Genomic DNA, 17221 nt, shown 5'->3' with positions numbered 1-17221 from the left:
GTTCCTCGGGGACGCTAGCCCCCGTACTCGCTTGCGGACCCTCGGCATCCCTCGGCGGATGATAATCCCTCGGCGAATGATAATCTCTGTAATGAACCTGGAACCATTGAATTCAAGTTAGTGTGAATATATATCGAAATAGGAAACCTAAGACCAGCGCAGGAGTGCCAAGTTAACCCACAGACGAGTGCAATTTGTGTGAAAATAATTGGAAACGAAATCTAACAAACTTACATTAAGAACACTGCTTGACTAAGACGCAGGCAATTATGAACTAAGACGCGCGCAATTATTAATTAAGACTCATCTTTCGGCCGATGATTCTCCCTCGCGGATGATAAACCCTCGGCGGATGATAATCTCGGCAGAAGGAGCTCGAAGACTTGGACATAAGTAACGTGCATCGCGATTTTGCGCCAACCGCTACGTCTTGTAAATTCTCGGATCGCAAAAATGAATTCCTACTCCACGCAGTGGTTTTGCAGGAATTTGCACCACGTGCTCGAACCTGGCCCAAAAAGGCCCGAAGGAAGGAATTAAATACTCTCGCTCCCTGTGGTGGTGATCTTCCAATGCTTCGCAAGGATATTGTCTCCGAATATAAGAATTACAATTTGAGTTTGGATGCCAGAGAGGAAATCAAAATGAAAGTGGCAAAGAAACGCGGACTCCTTTCTCGCGACGCTAATCCACGAGAATTAGAAGTGGATATTAATTCGTGCTAATTCGTCTAAATATTAAATCCGATTTTGGCGGTGGTGATGCGGCGATGTTTGGAAGAAAAGGAGAGGGGAAGACGTTTCGTCCGGGGCCCGCTAGAGGACTCATCAGTAAGGCTATCCTAGCGGGCCCTTGCCTTAGACATTGGGATGTTGGTAGGAAAGACGAAGTCTGTATATATACAAATTGAAGCGGATCGGTTACTTGCGGGAAGAGGAGCCATTTGGTGGCGGGTCTGGAGGTAGCCGCCACACGATGTTAATTCGTCAGATCCGAAAGCGAAAACTCCCGTGCACATTGATTTGTTTTCACGCAACTCTAAAGGAAATCGTCGACGATTGCGAGACGATGCTACGATCCTTGGTACGGCTAATCGCAGTGCGGCATTTATTTCGCGACTCTAACACAACGCGTTGGCAATTTTCGTAACTCTAACACAACGCGTTGGCAATTTTTCGCGACGCTAACACAACGCGTTGTTAATTTCGTCTCGCAACTCTAAGGAAAATTGCGAATGCCTGCACTGCGGAGCGTTGCAGCTGTGGCATGGGCTCTGGAAGACGAACGAAGCTACTGCAACGCGATTATTCTCGCAACGCTAACTTCGAAACTAATTCGAAGACAAAACGCGATAATACATTTCGCAACGCTGGAATGCAAAAATCGCGATGTGCCCAATCGAGCTGATCGTTGGGACTTCGGTCCATTGTTGCAGCTGCGGAATGGGCGCCTGAAAAGTCGAACGAAGCTACTGGCAACGCGATTATTTCAACGCCACGCTAATGCAACGAACAGAAATCCGAAAGATTTAACTTTCCTTTCTGCAAAGATCGAGTCTGTAGATTTTGAAAAATCTGATAGAATTGCAAAGTTGAAACGCGATTAGTTCGCAAGACTATTTTCAAAGCTATTGCACTTGATAATTCAAAGAAAAGTCGCGTCTACTTTATTCGCAACACTATGATTTCTGTACAAAATTAATTATAGCAACGCGTGAATAATTCGCAACGCTATGGCAAGTCGCGGATGTGCCCATCCGAGCTGTTGTTGGGGCGGCGAGGCCCTTCGTCGCAGCTGCAGCATGGGCGCCTGAAAAGTCGGAAGGTAAACTATTGCAACGCGATTATGTAGTCGCGACGCTAATTCAATGAACAGAGATGCAAAAGCGCGTGGACTTTAATGATCTTCGAAATTTTCTGACTTGGATCGCGATCGTATTTATTCGCAACGCTGTCTTTGACGCTTCTTACATGTCGAACCAAATGAAATCGCGATTATTTCATTCGTCACGCTATACTTTGAATAATTAATTTCAATACTAATGATAATCGCGATGGTTTTATTCGCGACGCTAATTTTCATCTCTGTTGAAAATGCAGTGAAACAACGCGAGATTATTTCGCAACGCTATTGCAAGTCGCGGATGTGCCCATGCGCGCTGATCGTTGGGGTGGCAAAGCCTGCTCAAATACTACTACTAGTATTACAAAAACTACTGTTACTATTGCAGCGAGTACAGTGACCAATTAACAATACATATACATAATAATATACATGATGATATACACAATAATTTTTGTCTTACAATATTATTAATCTGAAAATAAAGAACCTGAAAATCCTAGCTAAAATGGTGTTATTAGTTTCGAATTATTCTTCAAAATTAATCTGTTTCGATGACTACGCGCGAATTTAATTGCTCGAGAAGTAACGGCAATAATAATGGCAAAAAAGTAATGGAAGTAACAATGACAGAAGTATTGGCTAGGGTAACGGCAATAGTAATGTCAAAAAAGTACTGGAAGTAACAATGACAGAAGTATTGGCAAGGGTAACGGCAATTGAATGCAAACGGAAAACTCGAATTATTGACAAGAAAACATCCTAACTAGATATACAATAGAATTCGCAACAAGTATATGGTCACTGTACTCGAAAAATTGAGAAAACTACTGGTATGATAAGAGCATGCGACTTACATTTCGATGCGATGTTGGTTCTGGAATTTGTAGTAGGAAGAAGTAAACGGAAGTAGCAGCGGAGCAGCAATAGCAGCAGCAAGAGAAGACAGCAGTAGGAGGGGGGAAGCAACACCAAGAAGTGCACTAGTTTCCATAACACACACATTTAAGATTTTAATCGAAAATATTAATTTCCATTTGGAAAAGATTTAGAAATTATTGGAAACCATTTTTAAAATTCGCGTTGAATTTAGAGATACAATTTTGACAGATAACTATTAATAATAATTTTACCGAATGTTAAATAAATTTAGATTCGAATTAAATAGAAAATTAATTAACATTGATTTTAGAAGGAAGCAAAACGAGTTTCGATTAACACTAAACTTTCCGAACAATAAAATTGATTGTGCACTGCCTAACACGTGTGAAAAGACCCAATTTACTTAGATTTTGTACACTTTCTGTTATAGTAGTTGTTCCAACAATTAATTAAGTAATTACGCGCACTAATTTTCCTTGAAAATGATATTATATCTTAATTCTTAACAATTTGATTCATTATAATTTCACTTTTGGAAGAGCTTTCCTGAAAGGCGACTGATTCCACGAGTAAACAAGTTCCGACTGATTGAACAACAACTTTGAGCCGAGCGAGCAACCGAAGGACACCCATGACTTTGACGATCAACGGCGATCGATAATTTCGATAATTTCGATAATTTACAATTATTTAATATTCGCGATAATTTATTTTGCAATAATGCTATCCGTTGCCCCATAAATTATTTCATCACTTAAATTATTCATGAAATGCACCAACGAGGTTAAATTAACAAGAGACTTGCATAAATCGATCGAATTGTTTAAGTTATTATATCGAATTGCTTTTGTTAATAAATGTATTATTTCTCGCTTCTTAATACTTACAACAATTCTGTCTGTTAGAATTATTGTTAAGCATCCCACTGGCTATTTTGCCATTTAATTTGTTTGCGAAGATGATCGATAGAATCAGACACAGAGTAATTTCTCGAGCACGTATGTTTCGAGAAATTGTTGCAGCAGACAAGCTTCGATAATTAATTGATTGCTTTTCGGTGTTTAATATTTACGAAAACTCTTCTTGCCAGTGATATTATTAAATACTCCCGTGGCTATTTTGTCGTGTACACTGTTGCAGCTGCTGTCTGAAAAGTCGGAACGTAAGCTATTGCAACGCGACTATTTTATTCGCAACGTTAACTTCAATTTCTGTTCAAAATTAACTAAACCGACGAGTGCTAATTTTGCAATACTATGGCAAGTCACGGATGTGCCCATCTGAGCTGTTGGTGCGACGAGACCTGCTCTTTGTTCCAGCCGTAGCATGAGCGTTTGGAAAGTTGAAAAACAAACTATTGCAATGCGATTACATCAACGGAACGCTAATTCAACGAACGGAGGTCGAAAGACTGCTTTCCAAAAGCAAGCGAACTTTAAAAATCTCGAAAATTGATCAACTCAATGCGAAATCGTATTTATTCGTAACGCTGTCTGTAACACTAGATTTACGGAACCCGTCAAAATGACGAGTCACTAATTTTTTAATTTACGATTATACGTATCGCAAAGATACATTTATGAGTTATTTATTCAATTTATTAAAACGTCTTTAAGTAGCTTATTTTATGAGCACATCGTAAAAGGGGCTGTAGAAAATTTTTTATCTAACGTTTATTAATTTTAATTGTTTGTTCAACTGAACAAAATTTTCGGCCAGCTCAATAAAATTAGAATTGCGTAATTGGCGGTTTCACATCAAATAGGACCAAGAAGGATCTGCAACCGTTTCTGCAGTTTTAATAACCTAATCTTTAATCTTCCTAAGGGTGCAAAGGTGCTACATCGAAATTATGTAATTTGTCATTGATATATTTAATACTAGATTTACGCTTTAATTTACAATTATTCATATCGTAAAGATACATTTATGAGTTATTTATTCAATTTATATGTTACTCACGGCAAATGTTACAATAACACTTGTTAAAAATCAGAATAAATGTCTTATTGCTACTTTTATAAACTAATATAAAGCAGCTGTTTTTTGTGCTCCGTAAATCTAGTGTTAATCAGACTCAAATGATAATCCGTAAATCAGACTCGATCTCGCTAGCATTCCTTCGTCAGTAACTGACTTGAAACTAAGCCCGATTTTAGTCGCGTTTGAGCCCTTTGTATACCCAAATTTAAAAAAAAAATGATAATGGAGATGTCCATATGTGCCTTGGTCCCAGAAAATTCGTCATAGTACTCCCTTCGGAGGTATGTATGTGACTCACAATATACAGAGCGAACCCGCCGGCCGGTGCCAGCCGGCGCACGCTCCCAGGAAGGAACAAGAAAAATACGTCGAGAAATTTTTCGTACGTTACAATAGTATGAAATATGTTCGCGATTCGAGGTACATAGTTTCGATATCAAAGAATCGACACAAAATCACGTGTGACGTAAAACAACTAATTCTCTTGGATATTGAATTCGGCACATGGATCGTTTAATTTAGCCGGTCCTTTTGCGTCTTCTGCTTCTCCGGAAGTTCTCTTTTCGTGCTGTCGCAACATAACCGTGGCTCCTGTACGCGCAAACGTATCTTGGTACGTCGAAAGACTTCCGTGCAACAGTTTTGGTCTGATGTAGCCGAGCACTAGGTACATTTAATGCAACAACGTATCATCATACGTGTCAATTACAGTAAATTCTCCCTAATTGACACTCAGACTGTGCATACGAATGAACAATTTGGGAAAAGCAGATACGATTATTCGAGCCTTGCATCTCGATTTTATAATTGTTGACGATCGGCGACTATAAAAATGAGCCGCGAGGCTCAAATAATCGTATTTCCTCCTCCCAAATTGCCCATTTTCTTACAAAATCTGAACGTCTATAACGGAAAATTTACTGTTTTATGTCGGTGCATATGAAATGTCGGATTTTCTTTACCATTTGTCTCCCCATTTTCGTTATGCTTTCATTTTTCGTATAACCTCATTCATAGTCGTACTGTCCGTTGCCAGAGTTACATTTCAACAAAGATTTTCTCAAAAGTGTTCCATTTTGTTATTTGTTTTGAATATCATAAGGATATGAATTCAACCGATAATCGTGTGCAATTTTTGTATATGAGTATAAACTTGGTAATAATGCTGCAAAAGCTGCACGCAATATAATCCAGGCATTTGGTTCGAAAATTTTCGATCTGGCGATTTTGCCCTACAATATGAACCGCGTAGATCCAAAACGTCTGTGAAAAATGATGTTCTGAAAGCATTGGTCGAATATGTCTGCGATAATTCACTATTCTTCAGTAATTCACATTTCTTCGAACTGGAGAGACAATTACAGCCGAAAAGTACTGCCAACACATTGATGAAATGCATGAAAAATTGAAAAATATACGCCCATCACTTGTTAATCGGCATGGCCCAATACTTCTCCATGACAACGCTCGGCCGCATACGAAATTAAATGAATTAAAATATGAAATTTTCAGCACACAGGTTATTCGCCGAATCTTTCGCCAACCGACTTTCATTTTTCTAAACATTTAGAACAGTTTTTACGGGCTAAACAGTTTCTAAATGAAGACACTCTGCAAAATTCCATATCAGAGTTTATTGATTCTAAAGATCAGAATTTCTTTAGACAAGCATCTATGCATTAAAATCTCGTTGGGAAAAGTGTATTGAAGCAAATTGAGCATATTTTGATTAAATAAACTGCTTTTGAAAAAAGATATGCAGTTTTATATATTCACCTAAAAATCCGACATTTCATATGTGAGCCGTTTATTTTGAAAGTGGCATAAGTCACTTTGTTTTTAAGTCGAGATATTTAAGGGTTTGCGTTTTAACACGTTTAAAATATTGGATGCTAACTTTCGAGAAGATTTACTTGTATTTGTTATCTCAGGATACTGATATTTTTCTCAGTATAAATAATTTCGTATAAACATTAAAAAAATCACCACTTTTCATTACGGTAAAGTGACTTATGCCACTTTCAAAATAAATAGTTTAGAAAAATGACTGGCATATATTAATTTTGTCCGACGTATTTTACTGAAGTGATGTTTTGAAAGGACAGTGATTTACTAAAATTGTTGAATAAATTACATATATAATAATAATTGATACCATGAATATATTTAATATAAAGGTTTGATTTAAGTATTTTTTATTTTAATACTCATAAAATACAAAAATAATTAGTACATTTTGAAACATAAGTGTAAGTAATTTATATGAAAATACATCAGTTCAATTTAATTTTCGTCATCAATAGGAGTGATTAAGTCCTCTGAAATCGTGTTTTGTTTCAAATTTTTTAAATAACTGTGGTATATTAGGGGTATATAATTAAGCAAGTCCAACATGTCTTTGTATTTTGCTGAAGAAACAGGACGAGATCCAGCGTATAACATAATATAATATATAATATATAATATATATATTATATAATATAATTTACAAAACTGCGCTATTCTTTCGCACTTATAAAAATAAGTCCAGTGATCACAACTTTTTTAAAAGTACTGTAAATAATTCAAAACAATACTTCACACACACTTATCACACGTTTCTATTTCTTTTACACTAAGCCCCGCAATTAATTTCCTGAGTACAGCGACTTACGCCATTTTCAAAATAAACATGTTTGTTATACCGTTAATTAGCAAAACTTCTCTCGAACAAATCTTAATAGTTCTCAACTTATTGATCGCAAATTTTTTTAAAATGAAAAGATACCATTCAATTGTAATTAATGTTACCATTAACTCGACTGTTTGAAAAAGTGACTTATGCCACTTTTAAAATAAACGGCTCATGTATCAACCTAACATCTATTTAATTTCAAGGTAAATCTTACTTCGTTTGGCAGTAGGAGGTGGAGCTAGAACTTTCTCAGTATGAGGATTGAAATATAGTTTTTCTATGTGCAGCAACAGTTCGCTCTGTAAATCCTTTTCCTTTTCGGTTTCCTCTCCTGGATCGTCTGGTCGTGATTTCCTTCGGCGAGTCCCTACACTTTGAAGTATAGTAATTAAATTTTTGTGGTTCCTGTATCTAACAACGTGCTTCATATTAAATAGTTTTCTATTTGAACATTGCGACTTACAGTGATCCTTGTAGAAGACTTGGTAAACGGATTGTTGATAGTCGAGGATATGTTTGCGAACTAATTGTTCAGCAGCCTCGTCGAGTTCTGCAGGGATCGATGCAACGCGTGGATCGATTTCTCCTTCCTCGATGCGTTCCGAAAAACGATCTCTTGGAACAATTCTGTCAGAAATGTTACGTAAACTTTAATAGGATTCCCACAGATTTTTGGAAACGTTATTCACATTTCAGCTGGTACGGGTCTTCTCTTTACATAATTCCGACTATATTCCGTGGGTAACAATCGACAATAATTTGGCATTTTAGACAAGAATTTATTCACATTTCCACATAGGAAAGAAAATAGAAAATTAAAAGTTACATTGGTTATATCAAAATAATAAATGAATTGTCGAAGTCTAATTTGCTATGCAGAATCAAGATGGCGTATTTTTAGCAGCGATAAAAATAGGTATTAAATGAATTTAACAAAAAGAGTATCCGTTAAAGAAAATGAGCCTACGGACTTCGCATAAACGTTCAGTTTATTATTTATTAAGGTTTCAGAACATTCTCATCGAAATTTTCAGAACATGAATTCATAATTTACAGTCGCCGAATCTTCTTCTTGACGAAGGTATCGGCTCCAAATATTGCTGACGATTCTTCATATTGCTCAAACCGATCTTACTAATGGTGTCCATATATTCCGAACGACTGGTGAATGGTTCTTCCCATATGGAGAATATTTCTGGAACTACATACCCATTGTTTTCAGTACCAAATCTCAACGGACAACAAATCTTACGGACGCTGCCACTTATGCTAGTAAGACTAAATTTCTCTTAAAAATTGATCACGGGTGAACAAAAATTGTTACGCTCTTTTTACCTTCGCAGAGTGTAAACTTCTTAACCGGTTGTATATGCGGTCTCTCGATAGCCGTGTGTCGAAAGTTTCTATGATCCCTGTATCCCTCTTTTATCTCCATAACCTCCGTCGCGATTGGAGAACAGTATGGCGAATCGACTGCTGCAGCCAGCTGCCTATAATCTTGGATCGGCAAACCTGAACCCAAACAGTGAGAAAACTTATGACTTTATTTTCTCAAAATCAAATCAATCCGTACCTCTTTTCGAGTAATCCGTTTTATAAACGCTCTTCATTATGTCATCCGCTTGTTCACAATTGCTGTCCAATAGTGCAGACGCCAGATTAGTCATTTCCGTCTTAACATTCACCAGTTCTTTAACAATCTGTCGTTCCTTGTCCGCCAGGTACTTGTACCTGCAAATATGTTTGAAGCAAATAAAGTAACAATATTATTTTAACAACACAAAGTAAAATCTTCCCACAAGTTTTACTCAGAATCGATTCAGCAAAAAGAGGCACAGGAAATATCCAGACTTTTTACCTATTTTTATTTTTCTCGTGGCCATGGACATCGCAAGGGCAGTCTTCGGGATCGATTCGGGGAGAGAATATCCGAATGCCGGTACTCATCGGTGGTTGTGCTGGCTTTGCGACGAGAGGTACTGCGTACGGCCATTTGAACTCATCATGAGTAACAGTGCCGAAATTTTGTTGCGCTGCAGCCATTGTGGATCAGCGAGTTGATTACGATACTAAAATTTACAGGGATCTTTTGAAAGAACACATCAATTGCAGTTAAACATTCAATCTAACCGTAAATTGAATGCACACAGAAATTTGATGAAGAATTGTATTAAAACTTAAAGCATTTGATCCGAAGCTACAAAAATGTTATTCTTGACGGACTACATAGTGACGCTTTGACAAGAATATTTTGCTTTGGGTGCAATTTCTCAAAGTTCCTTAAGAGAGTTTTCGATATCTATATTTCATGGTCGAACAGTTTTCGAATATTCGGCCGATGGCGAGTTTTTGCAGCGCCATCGGAATATTTCGGAGGACGCAGAACAGGCTGATTAATGCGCGATAATTTCGCGATTTCGCGCAGTGGCGACTCACCGAAAATTTAATTGCAAGAAGACAGCGACTAAGCGTTACATGACAGAGACGGATGATCGGCGCTGGATGCACTTCTGGATTTCGTTAGCCTCCGAAAAAACCAGCATAGCGTTTCTTTAGCCAGCACGATCGAGGCAACGACAGCTTTATAGAGTGCGTAGTGCAGCACGGCGTTCAAAAACGTGATACCGATACGCGCGCCGACAGGACCGCTCGTCAGCGTTACGTTGTCGTTCATGCGCGCAACGTGGAGCCTCTTCGATCGAGTATCACCACTTTGTAGAGAGGCCCCGAACATCCTGCGACACCTCTAAAAATTTATCGAAATCGTTCCCATCTTTCCGCTTGACATTTTGATAACGAAAAGAAAAAGAAAACGCTCGCGTCGACAGCAGACCCGAAGTTACACGCGAGCAGCGTAACTTTGTGTACCTTCGCATCGCTCGAAATTCGAAATAAATTCGATGTTGATTGACCGTCTGCTACTTTCTTTAGTTCTTGAAATTGATCGCAGGATAATACAGATTAATTCAGATATTGCAAATGCGGCGTACAATTTCAAGTTTGTCAGGATATAATACGATTCTTTTTACCACGTTTGGAGACGTGGAAAAATGCTGTTAGTTTAGCATAGAGTGTCTAGTGAAGTATGCAGGAGATACGATGAAGCAGAAATACAGTGTCTTTATTTAATAAAATGAATACAGATCCATTGATTTTCACATAATTAGATAATTAATGATAACTAATAATTAGTAATAACCTTTCTGCAGCTTTAATATTCAATTACAGTTTAGTTAACAGTCAACTGAACTATAAAGATGCAATTGCAAAATAAATTCAATTTTGTCATGTTCATTAGTTATAATTATTAGCGACAAATTCAATTTTAAATAGATAAGGATCTAGAAAAATGAAATCAAAGTAGGTGAAGAAAAATAATTCTGCCATCTCATACGCTAATGTCTGTATCTTGCATAAGAAAATCCGTAAATGCATTAATAACGTCTAATAGCGTGGGAAAATAAAAGTATTGAAAATATTTTATAAAATATTGAAAAGTCCCACAGATATATGGAGAATATTTTCTAAGCCGATCCAACAAAAGCGTCGCTATAATTCTCATAAGGAGACGAGGCTCTAGAGACACATTCCGCTATTTTCGGTTTCCCGGCTTCATTCAACATTTCGTTCTCAGTTTCCGTTTCGCAAACTCTGTCAGCATCCTCAGAAATTTTCGCATAAGCTTTCGCTTCGATGTCGGGCCGTTTTTTCAGGCTGCTACGTGGCCGATCGCTTCGTTGCTCTATCGTGGCAAACAGGTGTTCCTGAGGATTCAGCGGGGTCGATTTCAGGAACATCTCTTCCTGCGATTGGTTGCAATTCCACCGTTGAACCCGACCCCTCGTCGTCGTAAAAATTGGTCTGGCCGTTTCTTGAATGCACCCGCAATCAAGCTTCGTAATGGTCGTCATTGTGCCACACGGTTCTAGACTCTGAAACCGTATTTGTTTATAAAGTGCTGGATCGTATTTAATTCCAATGTAACTTTAGTTCTATTTCTTCGTTGCAAAACTAGATTGGAAACTATCTTGAAAAACTAGAAATAGTAAACGCCTTTTTAAAATGCATAACAGATCTATCTAACAGCTTTATAGCTATTGACTCAATATCTTTAGTTAAGTTTAAGCAATAATATACTCTAGAGTTTTTCTATTTTTATATCAGTTAATTCTTCAATGCTGCAATTACTTGTATATGTTACCGTAAATGACCGAAATTGGAGAATGTCGACTTTCACCGGTGAATGTCAACAGATACCAAATACGTCGGTGAAAGATCGAATATTTCATTACATTGTTGTACATTCGGACCCTCTCCGGTGTGTGTCGACAATCACAGATATGCTCTGGTGGAGGTCCAAAACCTGTCATTGCAAAAGGAAGTGTTCCACAAATAAATGCAGTTGTAAAAGCAAGGGACTCTTGTGCAATTCAAAGTGTCATAATAGTTTAAGTTGTTGCAATAAATAAGATTTTAATCACATAAGTAAGTAATTTTTTTATTACTATTATTTTCTTTTCTCATGTAGAATGTACCGTGTATTTTAAATTTTTGGTCATTCCTTTCAGAAAGAGAGGCGAAAAAGTTACGTCACCCTTGTGGCGTTTTATAGCGACTGAATTACGGAGAAGAAAATATAAATCTCCAACATGTTCAACATTCACCATTAGTGCATGGTGAATGTCAACATTTACCGGTGTAAGTCAGAAATAAGGGTATTTAGCAAATACTTCGGACATACACCAAGCGACTATGTGAATGTTGACATTCACCGGTGAAAGTCGACATTCTCCAGATTTCGGTGTTTCACTGTAACATATACATACATATGATACAAGTTGATATAATTACAAGTTAATATGTAATATGACAATGTGTTGTATTTTTGATTTATGAAACAGTTGCGATCCAATGTCTTATTCTCTAATAAACAAACAAATAATAGCGTTACTACAGCAAAATGCTGAAACTGCTCAATCATTTACCGACTATCGATATATTTTTACTCTGTCTACTAGTTTCAGCGTTTTGTCACTACATGCAATGGCGCTAAATTTATATTCTATTGAACTTTGCGCCGTGGCGCCATTTGTCTCAGAATACGAACACTAAGAATAATCATCTATGGATAATTTTGGCGAATAGTATGAGCTTTTTCCGGCTCGGAAAAAGGGCGTTTTGTTATATTTGATGTTGGAACATGAAATTGAGAAGTGATTACAATTAATTAATTACACCTCAAATATATAAAAAATTATTATTGGTGCGCAGCTGTGGATGTATTGTGGATTTTTTAACTCGGCGGGATGCGCTACTTGGTAAAAAAAAAACAAGTAAAATTAAGAAGACTGTTTGAGTTTATGTTACGATTTTTTAGAAGAGTTTAATCAAGATTTCCAGATATATTTTAAATTTTGTTCGCATTTCAAAACACTGGGCTGTAATATGAAAATAATCCAGTTAAACAATAATATTCTAAAACCATAGTTTTTAACATATCGGATGCGGGTATTTCTGACCCGTTAGCGAAGACCTGTGTTACAATATGGGGTACACCTACCGCCGAGTTAATTACAAAAGTGGAAGGAAATTCGACATTAATCAATAATCAATAAATCAATAAATCAATAAATCAATAAATCAATAAATCAATAAATCAATAAATCAATAAATCAATAAATCAATAAATCAATAAATCAATAAATCAATAAATCAATAAATCAATAAATCAATAAATCAATAAATCAATAAATCAATAAATCAATAAATCAATAAATCAATAAATCAATAAATCAATAAATCAATAAATCAATAAATCAATCAATCAATAAATCAATAAATCAATAAATCAATAAATCAATAAATAAATCAATTAATCAATAAATCCCGTAGAAACGGTATAAGGATATTTCTGTAACTGTAACATATATGTATATATTCAATATTTTGGAAATATATAAATTGAATAAAAAAATATATATAATTGAAAAAAAATAAAGCAGCAACTCATTCTTGTAATCCCTTAATTATCATGTTTTAGTTGATGTGAAGTTCAAACAAGTTCAAACAGAATTAAGTAAGGACGAGGACTACGTAAAGCATTTAGTAGTGAAAAATAAAGTCTCCGTCATTTTATAATAGCTTTTCTAAGTAAAAAGGAAACGACCGACACTGAAGATATTTTTTGGTATTTCACGTACATTTTTCACTCTGCTTTTGGCATATGGAGGAAAGCTGGCGCTGTGTATTTCCCTTTGAGGGCTGACGGACGACGCCAATGTCTTCGCTTCCATATAATACTCGCCGATCAGCCGTTTAATCGCGTGCGTGTAGTATCTTTCACTCATGTCCCGTTTGATCTGCAGCTCCTTCAGCTTCCGCAGCTTCTGCACTGCCAGGATCGCTTCCGGTGCATAGTTGCCATCGTAATGAGCAAAACGTGGGTATTTGATAGCGAGGTTGTCAGGCCTCGGAGCGATGTTAACGTAGACCGATTCGTTATTCTTCAACTGTAGAGAACAGCTTTCTGTATCAAATTTATTAGCGGAACAAACAAAGCTGTGCTTTTAAAAATCGATTCAATCGGCTAATAGTTTATATTTAGTCTCGTCGATTAGTTTCTTCGAAATCTTCGCAGACAACGAATTCACTGGGGAAAACCACTTGCCAGTGTCCCAAAAATCTCGGTGTTCTGGCACGTGGCGCCCGTTTCCTACGATTTGCTTTACGTCACGGTTCGACTCGTAAATGTTAAAATAAACGGTATTAATCATACGGTATTCTTATCGACGCGAGTGTCCTCAGGCTCGCACTCAGATTCCTCGGAAGTCCTCGCCCCCATATAATTGATCTCGTGGTCGCAGCCGCACGCTTGCTGATAGATCCTCGATCCTGTACCCGTAAACGAAGTGGTTTTTGGAGGAACTTCCTTCTGCCAATGACATCCCGTCGTCTGCGACGACGTTTTCCGATGGTCCGACACCTTCGGCGACCATCTTAGTGCAATGTTTAGTTAACGTCTTCGGAAATACGTGTTGTCGGTGAAAAATATTTCACATAAAATAGCCTTTACTCAAATCGAAATTGATGAAACTATAATGATCAATTCGATCACTTTGAAACTTGCTCTTGTATTCGAGATCAAATGTATTGCAAACCAATGTAAATGGAATGGGCAATGTCAACACAAACATAATACTTGGCTGATCGCTTGAAGCTAATTAAAGTTTTAAAAAATTGCTTCTATTATATGAAGAATTTTAACGAAGATTTGGATAACTCGTAGGCATACAAATGCATGCCAGTCAATGAGTTATGGCTGCGCGTTAAAAAAAGGTTATTACTCGTCGGTCATTCTGCCATGGATACGACTAGGAGGCGAGGTCGTCATTTTCATTCGCCCCTAGAAAGACGCCGCCGAAAATCGCCCAGCAATTTATGCATTATTACGCAGAATTTTGTCCACGGCGCTGCTTTCTTACAGTTTATACAATTTCTGTCTCCTTCGTGTAAATTGACAGGAAAAATCTTCGGCAACTTCAGAGCCTTGAACGTCTCGAGTGAAATGCATTCACAGAGACGATTTATTTCGACGATCAAGACGGTAATTTTATAAACTTCAATTCTTTAAAAAAAAAGTGCACTGCAACGTCTTTAATTTAACTACTTAAGGATTCTTAGATTCCTGTAGTACATAGCGCAAAGAAATACAAGCTGCCCATGTACGTTTGTGGCTTTATTAAAAATGCGCTCGATCGAAGTATGTTTGTTTTATTAATTTGCCATAGCCCAAGCGGGCGCTGCAGTTTTCTTCTGATGAATTTTCATGTTCATGATCGCGGTGCCTAATCTGCTGATGCTATCTTGGTACTCGGAACGCCACGGCGGTAATCGAGTTTCTTGAGTCTCCTCTTCGCCCTTCTTTGGTTTAGACATCTTTTCCTTATCTTGCTTCATTTTTCGTTCTTTAATCAATGCGGCTCGAGCAGACGGCATCACACTTTCTTTCGCGTCAATTTTCATTTTCTTGTGCATTTCTTCGGCTATTATAAACAACTTTACTTTAGCAGTATTTCTCATCTATCTACACTCTGCGTTGTAAGTTCTATTCAAATGAAAGCTATTCTTCTCGTCAAAGGATTGCAAACCCTTTCATTCTCTGAAAAAGATACTCAATGATCAAATCAATCTTACGGGTGCAAGGTTCTTGTCCTTTCGGGCCATAATCTATCTGATAAGTGGTCATCAGTCGATCTTGGTCCACTCGAAGCATAATCTCATCCTCTGTTGCATCTTTTAAGACCCCATAGAGATTAGGATGCTTCTCCTCTAGCTAGAACAACGATCTCCGTCATCCAAACGCAAGTTCACATTAAGTTACGATCAATTTACTTTTTTAATGTAGGTGCTCGGCTGATCGAACTTCGTCACTTCTGTTTCTGGATGAGGCCCAGTCTTTGCAGGAAATAGCTGAGGGTCTAGAAGACGTCCCATGGGACCGATGCGACTCCAACTTTGCTGGTCCCCGCATAATTCGGTGACCTTAATTTCGCGAGACTGGCCGGAATCGCATCGACAGAAGCTGGCATCCTGCAGCTTCGATGCTGCTCGTTGGATCTTCCTGGACGGCCATACGTAGTCTTTTTGATACGTTGTGATATACTGATCCATCCTGGCTTCTGTATTCTATCCTTGAACCATGGCAGCGTTGCGGGAAATGTTTCTGCTGCTACTGAGAATTTATTTTTTTGGCGGTGTCCATTCTTGTTCTTCTTGGATGGAAGCCTGTAACGATTAAACAGCTATTTAGCTGTTACAATCAGCTAGAATTTGTGCTCGACTACTATCATTTCCTTCGAATTTCGTATTATTGCACACTAGATAGAATCGTAACCAAGAGATCGCAATAATAAAATGACAAATAAACGAACTATCTAAACTAGAAGACGAAGACCAAATTTCTGGTTCAAATAAGTTACTTAGAACGATGATCTTCTCGCGCGATTTTCACATCCTATGATCTGCGTTTGCTGCATTTCAGACATTTATTCACAGAGATACTTCGAATCCATCTTTGCAAGTTTTCTTGGAGAGAATTCGGCTTGCTCGAATTTTACAGGAAATGGAGAAATTAAGGGAACTTAAATCATGGTTTACCGGTAAAGGTTGCTCTGTCCATACTTTCCGGAGCTATGTAACGGAGTACATGGCGTGAAATGCGCGTTCTTTGCCAATAAACTGGAATTTAGTTTGTCGAGCAAATCGCGATTCCAACTGTTAAGATTGCGGTGACATTCAGACACCTTTGACCGGCATTGCTCGTGGCGTAACATAGTTCGCGGACCGAAAGTTCAGTAATTTCGCGGCAGTTCAAACAAACGGGACGGCAGTAGCGCGACCACCGTCCCGGGAACAGTCAGCCGTGTATGATTTTAAGTTGCAACGTTGGTTGAACAAATAAACCGTGTCCAATAAATAGTCGTAGACCGATGCGTTTACTCGCAATGCCGAACAAAGCTGCCGCGTATTAGCGGAAGATGGCACCGGCCGTTTCGGGATTATTGTGTTTGGCTTGCGGCCACTTTCAATAGGAATTATCCATTTTCCAGGTCAATATTTCAGCCTGACGTAGTTCATCTTAAATAAAAAGGAGACAGACTGACTCGAGAATAATTAAAACTATCTCCTTACAATTCTGAACTATTATTCCACAAAATGGTACCTTGCCATTGAAGTAATGGATGTTCTAAGTTAGATCAAATTTTATGACGGTCTTTCATAACGAATCTCTAGTTTGAAGCTACAGCTTAAAAACTAAAATAGTCCATCAACATTCAGAAT

The 17221-nt window shown here is 37.7% G+C and overlaps 4 protein-coding genes across 4 annotated transcripts; all 4 read right to left on the bottom strand.

The window, feature by feature from the left end:
• Positions 1-4184: 4184 nt before the first annotated feature.
• On the bottom strand, positions 4185-8191 carry LOC143259254 (uncharacterized). Its single transcript, XM_076520707.1, has 4 exons — positions 8071-8191; positions 7845-8008; positions 7596-7748; positions 4185-5370 (listed from the first exon to the last, which is right to left on the bottom strand). Exons 1-4 carry the CDS (start codon positions 8145-8147, stop codon positions 5183-5185), a joined length of 582 nt encoding a protein of 193 aa, XP_076376822.1. The 5' UTR covers positions 8148-8191; the 3' UTR covers positions 4185-5182.
• A 161-nt stretch (positions 8192-8352) lies between these two features.
• On the bottom strand, positions 8353-10180 carry LOC143259253 (uncharacterized). The gene is made up of 5 exons (XM_076520706.1): positions 9818-10180; positions 9240-9450; positions 8955-9112; positions 8717-8893; positions 8353-8582 (listed from the first exon to the last, which is right to left on the bottom strand). The coding sequence occupies exons 2-5, from the start codon at positions 9422-9424 to the stop codon at positions 8425-8427; spliced, it is 678 nt and encodes a 225-aa protein (XP_076376821.1). The 5' UTR covers positions 9425-9450; positions 9818-10180; the 3' UTR covers positions 8353-8424.
• A 296-nt stretch (positions 10181-10476) lies between these two features.
• Positions 10477-14964, bottom strand: LOC143258996 (uncharacterized). Its single transcript, XM_076519687.1, has 4 exons — positions 14725-14964; positions 14157-14376; positions 13582-13890; positions 10477-11313 (listed from the first exon to the last, which is right to left on the bottom strand). Exons 1-4 carry the CDS (start codon positions 14775-14777, stop codon positions 10906-10908), a joined length of 990 nt encoding a protein of 329 aa, XP_076375802.1. The 5' UTR covers positions 14778-14964; the 3' UTR covers positions 10477-10905.
• Positions 14965-15103: 139 nt separating this feature from the next.
• LOC143258997 (uncharacterized) lies at positions 15104-16855 on the bottom strand. Its single transcript, XM_076519688.1, has 4 exons — positions 16360-16855; positions 15773-16165; positions 15575-15713; positions 15104-15423 (listed from the first exon to the last, which is right to left on the bottom strand). The coding sequence occupies exons 2-4, from the start codon at positions 16049-16051 to the stop codon at positions 15155-15157; spliced, it is 687 nt and encodes a 228-aa protein (XP_076375803.1). The 5' UTR covers positions 16052-16165; positions 16360-16855; the 3' UTR covers positions 15104-15154.
• Between the last annotated feature and the right edge of the window lie 366 nt (positions 16856-17221).

Source organism: Megalopta genalis, chromosome 3, assembly GCF_051020955.1.
Source record: "Megalopta genalis isolate 19385.01 chromosome 3, iyMegGena1_principal, whole genome shotgun sequence".
Lineage (NCBI taxonomy): Eukaryota > Metazoa > Arthropoda > Insecta > Hymenoptera > Halictidae > Megalopta > Megalopta genalis.
This window is presented reverse-complemented; position numbering and strand designations above follow the sequence as displayed.